Source organism: Perna viridis, chromosome 7, assembly GCF_037379345.1.
Source record: "Perna viridis isolate PV_CMFRI_1.1 ecotype Kerala chromosome 7, ASM3737934v1, whole genome shotgun sequence".
NCBI lineage: Eukaryota > Metazoa > Mollusca > Bivalvia > Mytilida > Mytilidae > Perna > Perna viridis.
This window is the reverse complement of record NC_142451.1, coordinates 5,131,841-5,150,028: the sequence shown is the minus strand read 5'-3', so window position 1 is coordinate 5,150,028 and position 18,188 is coordinate 5,131,841. Positions and strand designations below refer to the sequence as shown.

Genomic DNA, 18,188 nt, shown 5'->3' with positions numbered 1-18,188 from the left:
TTGTTTATTTTAGTTCCGTAAAATTTAGAAATCGAAACAATGGGCTAAATATTTCTTTTATAAAAATCCTGGATCGAAATTTATTGAGTGACCATTCGTGCGCACTGTTCACCCTATTTTAAAATTTTAAATGATTTAAAAGATGTATTGAATTTCTTATATTTTGGCTAAAATAAAGTTTTGTTATATTTCTGGGTTCCAAAAAAAATGGGACAACCCACTAGATTTGAAATACCAAGCGCGATTTTATACCTGTATCATAATATCTCACAAAATTCTTGGTGTTCTACATAAATTTCTTTATGTTCTAAAAGTGGGTCTATATGGAATACAATTTTACTACATTGATAAATATGTTTGATTTATGTTTTGAAACGACCAAATATAAAATCTCGACCTTGATTATTAGGGGCGGATCTTTAAAAGATTGTTCATTGGTCATAACTTAGTGACGTATACACTCGTGACTTTAATGAATTTTGCGAGACGGCTGTTACAAGCGTTGTCTGGATTTAAAAAGCACACTTACCCTTTCTTAAACCAGTTATATAGAATAAGGAGAACAAGTAAGTAACCTAAAGATAAAGAGAACCATTTGTTAGAGAGTTAAATTATTGTCGTCATAACATTCGACCAATGAAATATCATTTCGTTGTGTATCAGCGACCGCCATATTTGACTTGTTGTCACATGCTCATACTTATATGACTGGGCGGGGCCTAAAATAAAAATAGATTTTATTGACGGATGAAAGATCTACACTGTCATCTGAAAAACGATCTATCAAAGTATTTTATGCACTGCATATGTCAGAATATTTTTGTATTTAATAACCACTGCGTCGATGCCACTACTGGTAGTCCAAAGGTTCCCGATAATATTTACCGATCCTGTAGGTAGATATGTCTGACCCAAATTATATCAGATTTTATTTATCATAATCATCAGAATTTGCAGTACTACAAATTTCTAAATATCTAAAACACTGTGGCCTCATTCCTTGTATTGCACTAAGTAGAACATCTTGGTGATGGATTTGGCTTTCTATTTCGATAGTTTTGAGTACTTCTTGTACACAATAAATTTTAGGGTTAGATCTTTCAATATATTTTATTCTGATGCTGCTGATGAGAGGTCACTCCTTGAAACACATGTACAGCATATCGAAATTTGCTACATATATGATTGGTATTTTTGTGTTTAGTGTTTCTCAAAGTGATCATATAAACCTAAAGTATTTCAGTATCTGGTCAATGACTCATATATTTTTTATATAAATTGATATCTCTTGTTCTTAATCGAAAAAAGACATAATCTTAAGATATTACAATCTGAACAAATAAAAGTGTTATGTTTTTTGCAAGGAAGCCTTTATTAAGTAGATAAATATGTTTTCCCTACTGCCACAGACGAAAGCTGCATTCAAAATATAAAATGTAAGATAAAAAAATGCAAATATTGTGCAATTAAAAATCCGATATATAATTCACAAGTGATTATGACTATCAGTTCTAAGAAACACGCCAAATTTACTTTGCATATAAAAATTGTCTACGCATGAGATAAGTGATTTTAAGATTAATCGATCAATCGATTAATTAAGTCACCCGATACTAATCGATGTTAAAATTGATAATCGATTAATCGGAAATCACCTAATTTTAAAAGATGAAAATACTAAATACTTTGATTTTTTAATATTAATCTTAAGACACTGTAACATTATAATTCATGTTATTCTTGAAGACATTTCTCAATGCCAATTTTCTCAAAGCTTATGTTATCTAGAATGCAGTTGGTTATGCTTTTCATAAATCTTGAAGTTGAGCCATGTAAAAGGGACGGAATGCGAATGACGTCCTTTCTGTTGGAAGAGATACTAGCCGTTAGGATGTGATTCTTTGAACTTCTAACGCAGACGCACAGCGTACCTTATAGGAGGTCTTGCAGATTCCCGTTGGTCGAGATATCAGCGATATAACAAATGACTGTCGACATCGGTCATCCGTAAATCACAACGCGTTTCCTTTCGCGTACAATTTAATCAACAAGATTCCATTTTCCCCCGGAAAAATATACTTATTCAAAAGATATGACATCCAACTAATAATCTATGGATAAGTACACAATTTCGTAGGCAAAAATACTATACACGTCAGTTGGGAGCAGCAGCAGTACCTTGTTGGTTTAAAAAAAAATACATATCTTGTTCCAAATACAATTATGTCAACGGATTAGTCTCTGACAACACAAACCATAAATGTTTCAAAACCACAGCATTTAAATCACCTGGCGTGCATGTTTTGTATCGAGCATTGCATGCAGGGCTAACAATAGAAGTTCAGTGAAACCGGAATAGGTATCAGACAGGCCCGCAGAAATGGGTCAGGGAAATGAAATCAAAATGAAAGTGGCTTTTAAATTGATTTTAAATAAATTAAAATTAAAATGTGCAATTCAAAAACTGAGAAAAAATAGAAAAGAATAATTATTTACAGTATCTAGATACGGTACACTGAACTATTTTTCGCAAAAAATGGGCAACCGTTTACCTATCCCATCTCGCCCCTTTAGCAAAACATGCAACATTCTTATAACCGACCCTTACTTCTCCAGTTCCCTTACAAACAAAACCTTCCATACAAGAAGTCACGATGACTTAAGTTACAAATCAACAAACTTAATATATGGATTAGAATGCAACTTATGTGGTTTAATATATGTCGGAGAAACGCAAGAACGAATAAATAAAAGAATGTGCGGTCATCGTTTGGGAATTAACACCACCAAATTCCCGACAGTTTATCAACACTTTAATCAACAAGATCATTCAATCCTCTCCATGAAAGTTCGTATTTTAGAAAAAAATTTACCATCCTACGAACAGTCCCGTTCTAAGTAAAAACTATCGTAGGGAAAGAGAGGAGTACTGAATACGCAGACTAGGTACGTATACTGCAATACTTTATGGATGCAATGACAACATCAAAAGTATAGGAAACCTTTCAAGCCAATATAACAATAGCATGAATGTGATGAATTTATTTGACAAAAATCCAAGACGGGAAAGGAGTCATGGCCATCGCCATTATACGTCACCTAAGTTACATGATGTCTCCATAGATGGTCTCCTTCCTTTCATACAAAAACCTCTTGGACTTCATCACATTAGAACCAAACTTTATTCTATACCCCTCACTCTACTACACTCCCTTTACAAAACAAGTCTTGACACTCCTGTTTCTGACCCCACCTCATCATTATACAGACTTGTTGCCATCATTTTGGATATTGGTTTCCACAGACTCTTTAAACCAGTTTGTGTGAAAAGTCAAGATGAAGAAAAACGATCATTTCTTCCACTACCGTTTGTCAACAAAGGTATAGATGCAATTAATTTGGCTAACATACTCCATCACAAAAACGTTACCAACAAAATTCCCCCATATTTCAAAGACAAATCCATACCAATTATTTCATATTCCTATACTTCACCCATTGCATAAAAGGCTATTGCAGAACCTCGAGATTGAGGACTTCAAGGCTAAACCACCTGACTGTTCTTGCAAAAGCTCTCCATTCAAATATGGTCCTTCTGGTCACGTCGTTACGGGAGATTTAACCATTATCGAAAACGAATCTCTACGTAATATTCTTTCTAAAGGTCCCAAGTACCCTGATCCCTGCTCCATAAATTGGAATTATAACTTTAAAGTTCTTATGGATGCCGTCGAGGACTATGCAAGAAAATGGATAAAACGAGAACAAGAAGACATTGATTCTCTGTCAGAGTGGTTAAAGGCCGTGAGGTTTTTAATTTTGAAACGAATAAAAGTTTTAAGTAGGTCAATGAGTGTCAAGGCTACATCAGTTTTCAAAGACTCCGATGTAGCAAAAACATTGTCTACTATACATGACAAATATGTTGTCGTACCAGCAGACAAAGCCCAAAACAACATTGTTTTTGTCTGCAAAACGTTTTATATCCAATGTTTATTATCAGAGGTAGACGTAGAAAATAATAGCGGTGATAAGACCTATACTGCTACCACTCTCTCCAAAGAAGAGATTGTGGAAAACCATAAATCTGTGCTATCCTCTTTTGGTCTCTCTACCAAGGACGATGATTGTGATTTACCGTCTATGTAATGGATTCCTAAACCACAAGAATCCATACAAAAAACGTTTCATAGCTGGATCTGCAAAATGTACCACCAAACCTCTTTCAAAACTTTTAACTTCTATACTCACAACTGTCAAAGATGGTCTGCAGTCCTATCACATTACTTGTTACTCCCGTAGTGGTATTAATTTAATGTGGATCCTGAAAAATTCGAAAGATCTTTTGGAGACAATCAGTTCAAGACTATTATCTGAATGTAATAGCATTAAAACCTATGATTTTTTAACACTGTGTTCTTCTATTCTCCATACTCAGTTAAAATCCCGACTTAAAAACATTATACATCGTTGTTTTTCCTACAAAGATGGTACACCTAGATACAAATATATAGTTCTTGGTAGAGATTCCTTATACTTTGTAAGAAATAATTCCAAATCATCTTCCAAATATACAGAGGAAGATGTTTACAAAATGCTGGAATTTTTGATCGACAACATATTTGTCCAGTGTGGTGGACGTGTTTTTCAACAAACGGTCGGCATTCCAATGGGAACAAATTTTGCTCCTTTACTTGCTGACCTATTTCTTCACTCTTATGAAGCTGACTTTATAGCTGATCTGATCAGAAAGAAAGACTATCGTTTGGCTAGATCCTTCAATCTCAGTTTCCGCTATATAGATTACGTGTTATCTTTAAACAATCCTAATTTCGGGGATTTGATACATCGCATCTACCCAAAAGAACTTGAGATAAAGGATACTACAGACACTGTGAAGTCAGCCTCATATCTTGACCTACACTTAGAAATCGATGGTAAAGGAAAACTATTGACCAAACTTTACGACAAACGTGATGACTTTTCATTCAAAATTGTCAACTTTCCTTTCATCTGTAGCAACATCCCTTCGGCACCTGTGTATGGAATGTTCATATCACAACTCATACGTTATACCAGAGCTTGCCGAAACTACGCAGACTTTTTGTATCGCCCTAGAACTCTAATAAATAGGCTTCTGGAACAGGGTTATGTTGCTACAAGATTGAAGTCATCACTACTGAAGTTTTATTGTACTATCATGAACTCGTGGATCGTTATGATGTATCCATCAGCATCATGAAAACTGATTTATTCAACGGGTCTTGGTTTACCTTTCCTCGTTTGTCTACCCCGGACTTGACTTTGTCTGAGCAACTCGGCGGGTGTTTCTAGAAAAGCAGAGGACTCTTACCCTACCGGTTCACCTGGTCCACGCTCCCAGTTTTTAGTGGAGTCCGAGTTGGTCATTTACTTTAGTTACTTTGTATGTATGATTTTAGTTACTTTATGTTTTTTGTTGTGTGTGTCTGTTTTCCATGTCTGGTTTTTGTCCCTGGATTATATGCTTTTGATTACCGCTATAACCTTGGTTCCCTTGATTACTCTTTAGCCATCATCCCTTTTTCAATGCCTTAACAAATGTAAAAAAAGTATAAGTGTTATGCTCGGTTATACGTTGTGCCTTACTCATATTACAAAGCCTACTTCCTCAATCCACCTTTATGCAAACGAGTTTGTGATGCTTGATTGTCATAAATTATTCATACCGGTAAATCTACAGACGGATCAACAGGACCATGGTCAATTTATGCTGCTTTCTTTTGCAAAGAATGCCTTGGATGCTTTTATCAATATATATTTGCAATATCCTGTACAACTAATCCGTTTCTATAGAAATGTCATCGTTGAAGTTTGAGTCCAACCCCCAAATTGCAACACATTTACTATTTACTTTACTGTAAACGTTCAATCATAAGGGTGTATTGTAGGAACTAAACATTGATTAGTGCAAAACCACATGACCGCTCTTGTCAGCTCTCAGATAAGTCACAGTCCTGATTTTATTACTGATTCTGATCCCTAAAGGGGGATTTGACTTTCATTGAATATACTAGTCTTCATGATATAATTGATAAATGTTCTGAATGTTGCGAACAGAAACCATTATTTGGAACTTCAATTTTCAAATTCCAAATTATTGATCAGGTGGATCTTGCCAACTCAAAACAAGAACATAATGAAATCGATATCTTTTAATACCTAAGATTCCTAAACGAATCAGGATTCTTGAAAGGTCATCGAGTAAAGCAGCAGCATTAACTTTTAAAGATCCTGGCGTTGGAAAGTTATCTACCGCCTTTTTTGAAAACTATAATATCACTACCAATGAAACACCAAAATAACATTCATCGTTTATCTGTTTAAGTGACTAAACATTTATAGCTTGATCAAAGAAATGTGCATTTGAACTGCACAAGACAGTCCAAATAAGTCTTCGGAATTAAAAGATATCGATTTCATTATTTTGGATTTGCAAAATGTACCACCAAACATCTTTCAAAACTTTTAACTTCTATACTCACAGCTGTCAAATAGAGTTTCCGGTCTTACCACAACACTTGTTACTCCCGTAGTGGTATTAATTCAATGTTCGAAAGATCTTTTGGAGACTCTCAATTCAAGATTAATATCAGAATATAATAACATTAGAACCTATGATTTTTCAACACTGTATACTTATATTTCCCATACTCAGTTGAAATCGTGACTCAAAAAACATTATTCCAATGGGAACCAATTGTGCTTCTCTACTTGCTGACCCATTCCTTCACTCTTATGAGGCTGACTTTATAGCTAATCTGATCCGAAAGAAAGAATATCGTTTAGCTAGATCCTTTAATCTCAGTTTCCCCTATATAGATGACGTATTATCGTTAAACAATCCTAGTTTCGGGGATTTGGTACATCGTATCTACCACCAAAGAACTTGAGATAACGGATTCTACAGATACTGTGAAGTCAGCCTAATATCTTAACCTACACGTAGAGATCGATTGTAAGGGAAAACTATTGGTCGAACTACGACAAATATGACGACTTCTCATTCAGAATTGTCACCTTCCCTTTCGTCTGTGGCAACATCCCTTCAGCACATGCACATTGAGTTTTCATATCACAACTCATACGTTATACCAGAGCTTGCCGTAACTACGCAGAATTTTTGTATCGCGCTAGACGTCTTACAATTAGGCTTCTGGAACAGGGTAATGTTACTACAAGATTAAGTCATCACTACAGAAGTTTTATGGTCGTCATCATGAACTAGTGGATCGTTACGATGTATCCATCAGCACCATGAAAACTGATTTTGTTTCAACGTGTCATAGTTTTCCTTTCCTCTTTCGTCTACCCCGGACTTAACTTTTTATGAGCAACTCGACGGGTGTTTCTAGAAAGGCGGAGGGCGCTTACCCTAACGGTGCACCTGGTCCATGCTCCCAGTTTTAGTGGAGTCCGAGTTGCTCATTTGCTTTTGTTGTTTTGTATATATTATTTTAGTTACTTTATGTTCTTTGTTGTGTTTGTCTGTTTTCCATGTCTGGTCTTTGTCCCTGGATTACATTCTTTTGATTTCCGCTAGAATCTTGGTTCCCTTGATTACTTTTTCAATATGTATAGAACAGCAAAGCTTTCGAAGTACGAAATCATGGATAATCGCAAATCAGTCTTATGTTACTTGGACGTTTTCACGATATACAATGATTGTGATCTCCTTCCGTTTATAGTCATCATCATGAACTTGTGGATCGTTATGCTATATTCATCTGTACAATGAGAAACCGATTTGTTCACCGTGTCATATATTCCTTTCCTCTTTTGTCTACCAAGGACGGACCATTTTATGAACAACTCGGTGGGTGTTTTTAGAAAAGTAGAGGACGCCGCCTTCCCTACCATATGCCTTGTTCATTGTCCCGATCTTTAATGAAGTCCGGTTTGTTTATTAACTTTTGTTTCTTTGTACGTGTTATTTTGGCTATCTCGTGTTCTTTGTTGTGTGTGTCTATACCATTTTCTAGTCGTTATCCTTGAATTATGTTCTTGTTCATTTCTGTTCGAACCCTGGTTCCCTTGATTTCCCTTAATTCCGATACACAATCTTTATATGTATCCATACAAACGGTTTTTACGGTTTGATTATCCAAGTGTCATACAAAATCTTTTTCTTATCTGCTTAATTACATCTTAATAACTGTAAAAACTCATTGTTAGATTTATTCGAAATATTATGGCATTAAGACCTTTGAATCTAAGAAACAAGGAATCCTAGATACAAATAAGTAGTACTTAGCAAAGATTCCTCAAAATCCAAATCACCTTTTTAAAAATAACAAAGATGTTATAATGCAGGCATTTTTAGTCGACAACATTATTGTTCACTGTGGTGGACGTATTTTACATCAGAAGGTCGGCATTCTGTCTTTAAACAGTCCTAGTTTCTGGGATTTTATACATCGCAACTTGCGAAAAAAAAGACACTACTGACACTATGAAGTGAGCCTCATATCTGTACCTCCTTTTATATATCGATGTTAAAGGAAAACTCATGACAAACACGATAATTTCTCGTTCCGTATCGTAACCTTTTCTCTCATATGTGTCAATATACCTTCAATAGCTGTGTATGGAGTTTTCATATCACAACGCATGCGGTTTGCGGAAACAACGAGGACTTTTCGTATCGCGCTTCTTACAATTAGGCTTCTGGAGTAGGGTTATGATGCTACAATATTAAATTCATCTCATAAAATATTTATGGTCGTCATCATGAATTTGTTGATCGTGTTGTTGTATCCATCTTAACCATGAGAACCGATTAGGTCACCGTTTCATAGTTTTCCTTTCCCTTTACGTATATCCCGGACTGTGCATTTATGAGCAAGTCTGCGATTGTTTCCAGAAAAGAACGCTTACCCTATCAGTGCATTTGGTCCATGCGACCATTTTTGGTGGAGTGTAGGTTGTTCGTTTCTTTGCACTACGTGTTTTTACAGTTATTTCATTTTTGTTGTGTTTATCTATATTCTTTGTCTAGGCGTTATCCTTGAATTGTGTTCTTTTTTATTACTGTTCGAATCCTGGTTCCCTTGATTTCCGTTTGAAGTGATACACAAACTTTGTAAGAATCCATTTAAAAAAATAGCGTTTCATTGATGGGTCAGCCAAGTCGTACAAAATCCCTTTCTAAGCAGTCTAGAGAGTGTCCTTACTCTTACTAAGACACTTATTACACTCGTTGTGGTATGAATTCAATATGGATCCTGAAAGAAGATTTTCTTGAAATTCTGATTACTAGATATAATTTGAATATAATTCCTTCGATGCCTATGATTTGTTACCTCTTTCTACTACTATCCCCCCTTTTGAGTTGAAACCTGGACTCAGAAGCATTATACATCGTGGTAAGAAAGAAGGAACACCTTGATGTACATACGCAGTACTTTGTAGAAGTTCTTTATTTTGAAAAAATAAGGATTCCAAATGATCTTTAGTTTATTTTATGTACCAAAGAAGATGTTGCCATAATCCTGGATTTTTTTTATTGGGCAAATATTTGTCCAGTGTGGTTGACATGTCTTTGAACAGACGGTCGGCGTTCCGATAGGAACAAATTGTGTTCCGATATTCGCTTACTTTCTTTCACCCTATAGATGCTGACGTTATAACTGATGTTATCTAAAATAAAAGGCGGAACAGTTGCCGCTATAAAGATGACGTTTTATCTTTAAACAATCGTTGATTCGAGGATTTTAAACATCGTATCTAAAGAAGTTATAATAAAATGACACTACAGACATTATGAAGTCAGCCTAAAAACGCTATCCAGTTATACATCATGTGCTTTAACGTTCACGCTCTAGATTTACTTTCGAGGAAGTATCATGAAAGCTATATTTTTATATAGCCTAGTTGGCCGAGTGATCTAGAGTGTTGAACTTAGTGCAGGCGGTGTTGCCATGGATGGCAGAGCAGAGAAGGGGTTCGAATCCCGCTGATGGAGCGACCAACATTTGCATCGCTAATTTGTAGCCTCGCATCGATTCCAAAGTTTGGATGTACCTTAGACTTGTAGATATGTAGATGGTCCTTCTCGTGCGTTGGACATGACTTTCACTGAGGTACCGACGTGATGACTGATAAGAAGCAAGTGTTGCTGATCTTTGCTGATAACTTACCTCCTGGCTTCATTTCTAATTTTTCAAACTAGTTTTTGTAGATCTGAATTGTTTTGTCTAGATAATTTTTCTCTATACATCTATACAAACAGGTTCTTTGTCTTTTGTTTCTGTACATCATGTATTGCCATTACTATTAATATAGACTTTTTTCAACAAAAAAATGATAACTTCAATTGCTTACCAGTGACTTTTTTGAAGAAAATATCTCGTCATCATTAGTTTCTTCAATTGAAATAAATAGTGTTAATATCAGTGATGTTAACGGCTTCTTTCGGATAACGATATCATATGATTGTTTTATTTTTATTCCAATGAAGACGCCCTATACCTTCCACTTATTCACACCGATTAAATACATTTCTTAAAGTTTATATATTATGACTTTATTTTGATTTTTTGTCCCTCTCTCAACGCATATGTTTCTGTGCGTGCGTCCGCCTTGTAAGGCTCTTAGACTTTCTTTTCTCAACAAATTTGAATAAAAAGGTTATCCTGTATTTCTATCGAATAATTTCAAGAACTAACGATCCCTACTAATATTGCTGGAGTTACGTCCCTTGGAAATTGAAATTTATTCATGATCACTTATATAAGTGCTTGCGTGCATTCATTTTTCAGTGGAGTTGGAACTTAATTTTAAAGGTTGATACCATGAATAAAAAATCAACGATCTTAAGGTCTAAAATTGTAAGAATCATCACCTTTTTCGCTTTCATCTCTACATTTCTTAATGAACTTAGATTAAATTTATACCAAAGGCTTCTATTATGGAATTGATGACTTTTGAAAATCAACCGTCATCATGCCTCCGTTTTCAAAAGAACTTAAATATGGAAGATACCAAAGGCATGTTAAAATATGGGTCTTTTAAATTTTGGGAAAAAACAGTAAATATTCTTATTAGTATAAAAAAAAATTGAGCGGGCGTGGAACACGAAGACTCAATTTTGTTGTTGTTTTTCACTCCCTTTTACCAATATTACAAAAGTAAGTATCGAGGTTAATTATACTAGTGTTACTTGAGACAAAAGCAAACAGTCTTAATTTTGAATCATCATAAATAATCTTTTAAATATTTAAATTGCTTCTACAGTCATATGTTTTCTCAAATCTTGAAAATGTTAAAATATTACTATGATTCGTTTGTATTTGTAGATTGGTTATTTACTCCCGTATGCTGTGTTGCTATTGAAAGAAATCAGTCCATGAGAGGTATGTAGTAGAATACCTTTTTAAGGTTTGTTGCGCATCATTCAACTGCCTATTTTCGAACATTTCTGGTTTTGGCAACATGTGTTGCATGCATCAACTACAATGAACAGACCGACATGCTATTTTTATGCAACTTCAATCAAGGTCCAATTCTGTGTTCTCTATTTCAATTACTTTTAGGCGTTCAGTGAGCAGTAGTGAACACTTCATTATCATGTAGGTCTACAAGATGACTAGAAACAATTGATTGGTATTGATTTTGGAAATGGCAGCATGTGTTACTATTTTTGAGTGTATAAATATAATCTAAAATCATAAAATAGAATAATATTTAAACTCCATTAGACTAGAAAACAATTGAAGAGAAAACTAAAAATATGCGAATACGCAAAATGATTTTTTTAATATTATTTGTCATATTTTCGTTTACGTTAGTTACAGGCCAAATGTAGATGAGTACTTATACAGCACAATGGACATAAGGATAGATTCAGTGTTCTCTCTTAGTGTTCAGGATGACTCTGACAATTCTCCCACTAAGCAAAAGAAAAAGACTAAAACAGTACCATCAGATAGATTGAAGACGAGTTCATTGGTAAATGAATGCTATGTTACTCTTGAGCGATTAGATCTAGAAAATAAGCAAAGTTTGTCTTTTCGGAAATGGATGATGCATCATAAACATTGTGATTCGTCTTGTACTGCTAAAGGCCATATGAACTCACCAGTTAAGTTTGTGAATGACACTGCTGATAACTGTGCTAGAAGGATGACCAGAAAACGAAGGTCAGACATTCATAAAATTGATTCATGTTGTCCAGAAAAAATTTTGAAAACTGAAACAGGTACCACTAAAGAAATCCATCAATGTTTGACTACTAATAAAGACACCACTGGAAACAGAGAACTTGCTGATATGAACTCGAAAATGGAACAAAAAGTCAAAAATTCAAAATTAAAAGGAATTAACGAACACCGTGCTCCACACGTAAATTCATTTAATGCAGCAAAGCTGGAGAAGACGTATACTTCTAGAAAGTTACCAGGCCATGATGATAGAAAACAAAACAGAATTCCAAAGGAAACATCAGTGACAAATTCTAATAAAAGTGATTTAATAACTATTAAGATTGAACCAAAAGATGTTACCGAGTCAACAGAGCAAACACCTCCTCATATACCACTTGTACAGTCGTTAGATGATAAAACTTCTGTTGATATGTCAATTTTTGATGAAGAAGAGGAAGGAACTTTTCAAGGATTACTGCAGAAATTGGCTCTTGCACCGAGGGATAAAAGAGCAGCCTACCTGAAAAAATTAAACTCTCTCATTCAAAGTACCAATCCAAATGTTAGTACGTCTCATTGTGTTTCGGGATTAAACACGAAAACAACTAAGCCAATAACTTCAACAAACAAAATCTTAGGAACTAAAGTATCTCCAGAAGTCTGCAAATCGATTAAACACGAACAACTTCCCACTGAATTAACTGATACTGATATACCGTCGCTAGCAAAACAGGGAACTGTGATTGCTCCAAAGGTGTGCCATCCTACAACAGTGCCCCAATTAGAACAAGCCAATGACACAAAAACCATAGCATCATTTCGACTTGTTAATGTTGATGGTGTACCTTTCATAGTTAGGGTTGGCGATAGTGATAGTCAACATCAGGGTGGTAAAAGTACGTCAGCAAAGAATTCCATGATGCAAAGTGACAATGAGAGAGCAATTGGAGGATGCATAGATCCACTTTTAAAGAATGACATTCAATCTATTTCGACTGGTTCTGGGAATCAATCAATCAAAATGACTACTGTCACTCCTAACAAAGGAGATCAACAAAAAGTGACATCTCAACTACCTGCTTATCAATCTACAGCTTTTTCCGAAAATATTCTGGGATCAACAATTGTGCCGACTGACATTATAGGATCTACTAGTAAGTTTTTATGTGACAAAGCGGGGGTAAACAGAGTAGAACCTGTGAAGAAAAACAATAAATTTATAAGTAGTGGAGCAAACGTAGATGTAAAGGCTGTTGATGAAGCCAATGAAATGCGACCGGTAAATTGTGATCTAAATAGGCAGGGTAAAGATGTAAAGATAACAAGCAATAAAAACACTCTTGCTGAAAAACCTAGCCCAATGCCATATACTCCTGGTGCTAATACTCTTGGTGGTATGTCGAAATATAACGTAACGTCGTCTAATCTCACGACTAATGTCAATGCCAATCAGCATACACAAGTTTTAGCACCAATGCTTATCCATGGAAACTTACAGAATGTATTGTTTAATGTACAGGATAATGGTTCTCTGTCCGTAGTAACTGCAAATGTTCCAGAAGAGAAAGGGGGTTTAAATATTACCCAGAATGACATTGTGAAGTCATCTAACAGTGTTGTCGTTGGAAATATGCCAGTAAACAACGACAAATCTTTGGAAACAAATATGCCAAATGCATTAAAATCAGTAGATGTCGATATTTCAGGAAAGCAACATTCAGTTGGCATTCCGAAAAGACCGGATGCAGTAGGACATTTTCCCTTAAACAAAAATCCTTCAATAGTAGATACTCCCATTTTGGCCATGCCGAAACCTCCCATTGTGCCACAATCTTCTGCAGCTATTAGCGTTGGTTCAAGTCAGTCGAAACAAGTTGTTGTGTCAATGCTAATCAACGGAACTGTACAGAATGTTTTGTTCAATGTACTGAAAGGTGGCAATCTTTCGGTGGCAACTGTCTCCGAATCCAAAACAAATCCAGCTTCTGTAGATTCTAAATTGCAAATGGTCAATAAAATAGAAGTACCATTAAGTCATATTTCTAATTTAGAAAGTGCAAGTTGTCAGCAACGGTCACCAAGCAATGTTGGAAATTCTGTGCAACCAGAAATAGCTCCTGTGTCGACTTTAGTAAAAGATGCAATATCTTGTCGAACAACTGTCTTTCAAGGCTTGAATGCAAATCAGAATAATACACAAGTGAGATCACCTTTGCCCAACTTTGAAAATGCTGCAACTAAGCCAATTTTTCTTGTTCCTAGTTCTGCGAATATTCGTCAACCAAATCAAGAAAACGCACAAGGCCCTAAGTTATTGAATCATCTTCTGTCGCAAACTGGGCAATTGGCATCGAATGGCCAACCAATCTTTTTAGCAAATTCTCAATTACAAACCAATAGCAATCAAAGTGTAGGGAACAGTATCTTTGTAAACCAAACATCTACTGGTTTATTAGTACCTCAAATGCCACAATCAAATATTCAGTCAAATACTGGCATTTTAAACTTTAAGAACGTGGAAGAAAACTCACTTAATATGAACTCTCAAATTCCAGCAAATATTTTGATAGTACAGCCTAATACTTCGGGTCTGCCAGTACAATCACAGCAAATCTCTTCTAATGTAGTAGTCCCAGTTATCCCAGGTAATCAATCTAACACTACAGAACAGATTAGCAAAACTAACTTCAGATTACCATTGCCACCTAACCAAGTTCTAATTCCAATAAAATTAGATAATTCTAACGAAAAGGCAAACATGGGACATGTTACTGGTTGCAGTGTTGCTAGACAGCCCCAACAACTTCAGACAAGTTTGTTCATTTCGAATAAGGACGGTAAAATCACTGATACACCAAACTTGATTGCTCCAGCTATGCTACCTTGTACCTCGGAAATAATGACATTATTAGGTCGAAATGCTCAAACGAACCACTTCGTCCCGGTAGTTTCACAAGCTCGGCCTAAAAGTTTATTGAGTTCTTCCAGTGTGTCTTTCATGCCTTCAATATTACAACCACCACCACTGGTTGCATCAAGTAAAATAAATCGGCCAGATAGTTCATGTCTTAAACAATCTCTACCAGTTTGCCTTGGAAATTCGACAAGTTCAACAATGACAGCTGTTCCGCAAGCTGCAGTAGAGGTAGTCTCTTCAGCATCGCAATCCTCTACTATGAAATACAGTCCTTCAAAATTGTTAAAAAAAGCCGTGAAGTCGAAGTCGTACGAAAGACAAATGACACAACAAATAAAGCCTACTTTGATAATGTCTCATTCAGGCAATATTGGCTGCAAAAACAAAACTTTAACGTCATCATCTTCTCTTACCTCGATACAAGTTTTGCTGCAAAGTCCTGTAGTACAGCAACATGGAGTGCAATTACAAAACACATCTTTGTTGCCATCCACAATACCTCTAACTTGTCCTATTGAAAATATTATGCAGGTGAACAAAACTTGTAAGACTGTAAAAAGTGACATGATATCAACTTTTAAGAAAACACCTGAAACTACACTGATACCTGCTCAAGGTTACTCAAAGTCTTCATCCAATGTTCAAGAACAAAATATGTTTGGCAATAAACATTCATTACTCACAAATCAAGATTTTTCTAGTTCAGAGTCAACTACCATCAAAACTTCCGATAAGATAACAGAGACTTTTGAGAAGCGGAACAAGAGGAAACCTCAAGTAGTTGTAAGGGTGGATCCCGATATTTTAGACATAACCGATGATGTAGTAAATCCCAAACGAAACTCTTCGTCAAAACCAACTACTTTCATATTGCCAAGGGAAGAGCTACTATCCACCCAGGCATCCACTAAAACATTCACAATGTCAAGTAAGGTGCAATCATCTATTGAGGAACCTAACATCGTCGATAATTTGGAAAGTGCAGAGAAAGAATGTTTGTCAAAAACACCTATCCTTATAATACCTAAGAAATTACCAACGCCTAGAGTGGAATCATCAAATGTTGGTTCGGATTTAAGACCGACGCAACCATTCGTTGTTCCCAACCAGACACTAATCAAGGAAAACACTATTGTTGAAAAGGGTCTAAGAGTCCCACCACATATCGTCCAACAGTTACAGAAGCAACGTTTGCCAGATCTACAAAGAAAACAGGCAGTTGTAGAGTCAACTGTACAGAAGTTACTTCAAAACAAAATGTCAAATACATGAGATGTAAGCTTACTATACTAAGCCACTTTGTATACGTTTTTAAGGTGTAGTCAGCAATATTCTTTTTCCCCTTTGTAGTGCTATGAAATAGTCTGTGTCAATGTTCAACATTGTAGCGGGAAGTACATCTACAAAACTCAATGATAAATTTCTAATCGTTTCTGATCACTCTGGAAAGAACCTTAATTAATTAAATTACTGTTATATCTATTATGTGGTTTGTGGAACTTATGAATGTTACGGAGTACATGTCAACATTTTTATTTTATTTTTTTAGTGCTGCATCAAAGAGTGCAATCTGTTCTTATTTCATATTTGCATATTTTTAATGATTTGTACATACATAACAACATAGCGTAGTTTCGTCAATGTCCTATACAAATTATCCACATCTTAAAAAGAAACCAAGAGAGGAACTTGTATCAAGTGGAAAATAGTTTGTATTTATAGTTTTTTTATCATTACAAATGATATTTTATGTTAAATAATAGTTCATTACAAAATAAGTTCAGTCGGATATTATCAAATGGTGATTAAATAAAGTTTTTATAGGACAGCAATAGATATTTGATTAACCTTTTATTACAGACCTTTATGTGACTATATGTAAGATGTCACCAGAAATCCGTAGGAAGTGGTGCAGCAATCATCTCAATGCTTTTCAAATGGTTAGATTTCAAATGTTAATTTTTTTAAGTTTTTGAAATGTCTAACACTTTTACTTTCGTTTGTGCCATATACTATTTCATTTTTATGTTTATTTGTGTCCTAGATAATTAATGTGTGCCAATAACCATTTAACCATTTAACAGACAATAATTCCAATCTAATTAGCATACGCCTTTTTCGTGCATTATGATTGGTTTTTCACCTTTTTACGACCTCAGCCATGACTGTTTTTACAACAATGGAAACTTCATGTACATATCGTAAACAACATGGCTACCATCCTTCTTTCGACAAAAGATAGAGCGGTTTAGAGGCTCAAAACGGTATTATCTGCTTAATTCCATTCATTTTCGACATGGCATTGTATTTTCAAAACTATATTTTTAAAGCTTAAGAATATAGTTATCAGTACCCAGTAAATACTTTGAATATTGAAATTGACAACCATGCCACATTGTTGGTTGAGTGCCGCTATTTGCAATGTAGATTTCAGGTGTCAATTTCACTGAATGAGTGTCTACAAGAAAACAACTATCAATATATTTCAGGTAGTTAGGCATTGGTATTAAAAGGATTAAACACGGGTTTTCCAGACTTTGTCGATGTGTAAAATCTGACCATTCACTCTCAAACCTGACATAAAAGTCCGAAAAACAGTGTCTAATCCTATAATATATGTATGCCAGAAAGTGATATATGTTACAAGTTATGGATATACTAGTACATCATTCGCTCTTTGGGAAAATGAGTGCAAGTGTACTTTTTATTTTTGTTTGTTGGTTGAAAAATATTAAATGATTGAATGCGTCTGTGAATCTTTTATACAATTGTTTAAAAAAACTGTTAATTAAATCTATATTCAAAAGAACAAAAATCGGATTGACATAGGATAGGAATCTGAAATATTTTAAGGACTTCATTTCCACGAAAAATTATTAAGTAGTAACAAAACTTTAAAAGAAAAGAGAAAATAGTAAACTGTTCTGCTCTTGCAAAATGTTGCAGTACAAAGACTGTCAGGTATATGAGTCATTCCCTTTGCCTAAATAGTCATAGAACTGGAGTAAATGCAGTAACTTGGAAAAAAGGACTATATATCATAATAGTAATAGTTTTAATTCGTTAAAACCCTCTGGATTCATTACATA

The 18,188-nt window shown here is 35.1% G+C and overlaps 1 protein-coding gene across 2 annotated transcripts; it reads left to right on the top strand.

Moving 5' to 3' along the window:
• The first annotated feature begins 442 nt into the window (after positions 1 to 442).
• Positions 443 to 17,847, top strand: LOC148611059 (uncharacterized). 2 transcript variants are annotated; one of them, XM_088591156.1, is made up of 3 exons: positions 443 to 566; positions 11,337 to 11,393; positions 11,835 to 17,847. In XM_088591156.1, the coding sequence occupies exon 3, from the start codon at positions 11,866 to 11,868 to the stop codon at positions 16,369 to 16,371; it is 4,506 nt and encodes a 1,501-aa protein (XP_088447282.1). In that variant the 5' UTR covers positions 443 to 566; positions 11,337 to 11,393; positions 11,835 to 11,865; the 3' UTR covers positions 16,372 to 17,847. The 2 variants fall into 2 exon arrangements, with proteins under 2 accessions (XP_088447282.1, XP_088447281.1); XM_088591155.1 differs by having other exon boundaries at positions 11,829 to 17,847.
• The last annotated feature ends 341 nt before the right edge of the window (positions 17,848 to 18,188 follow it).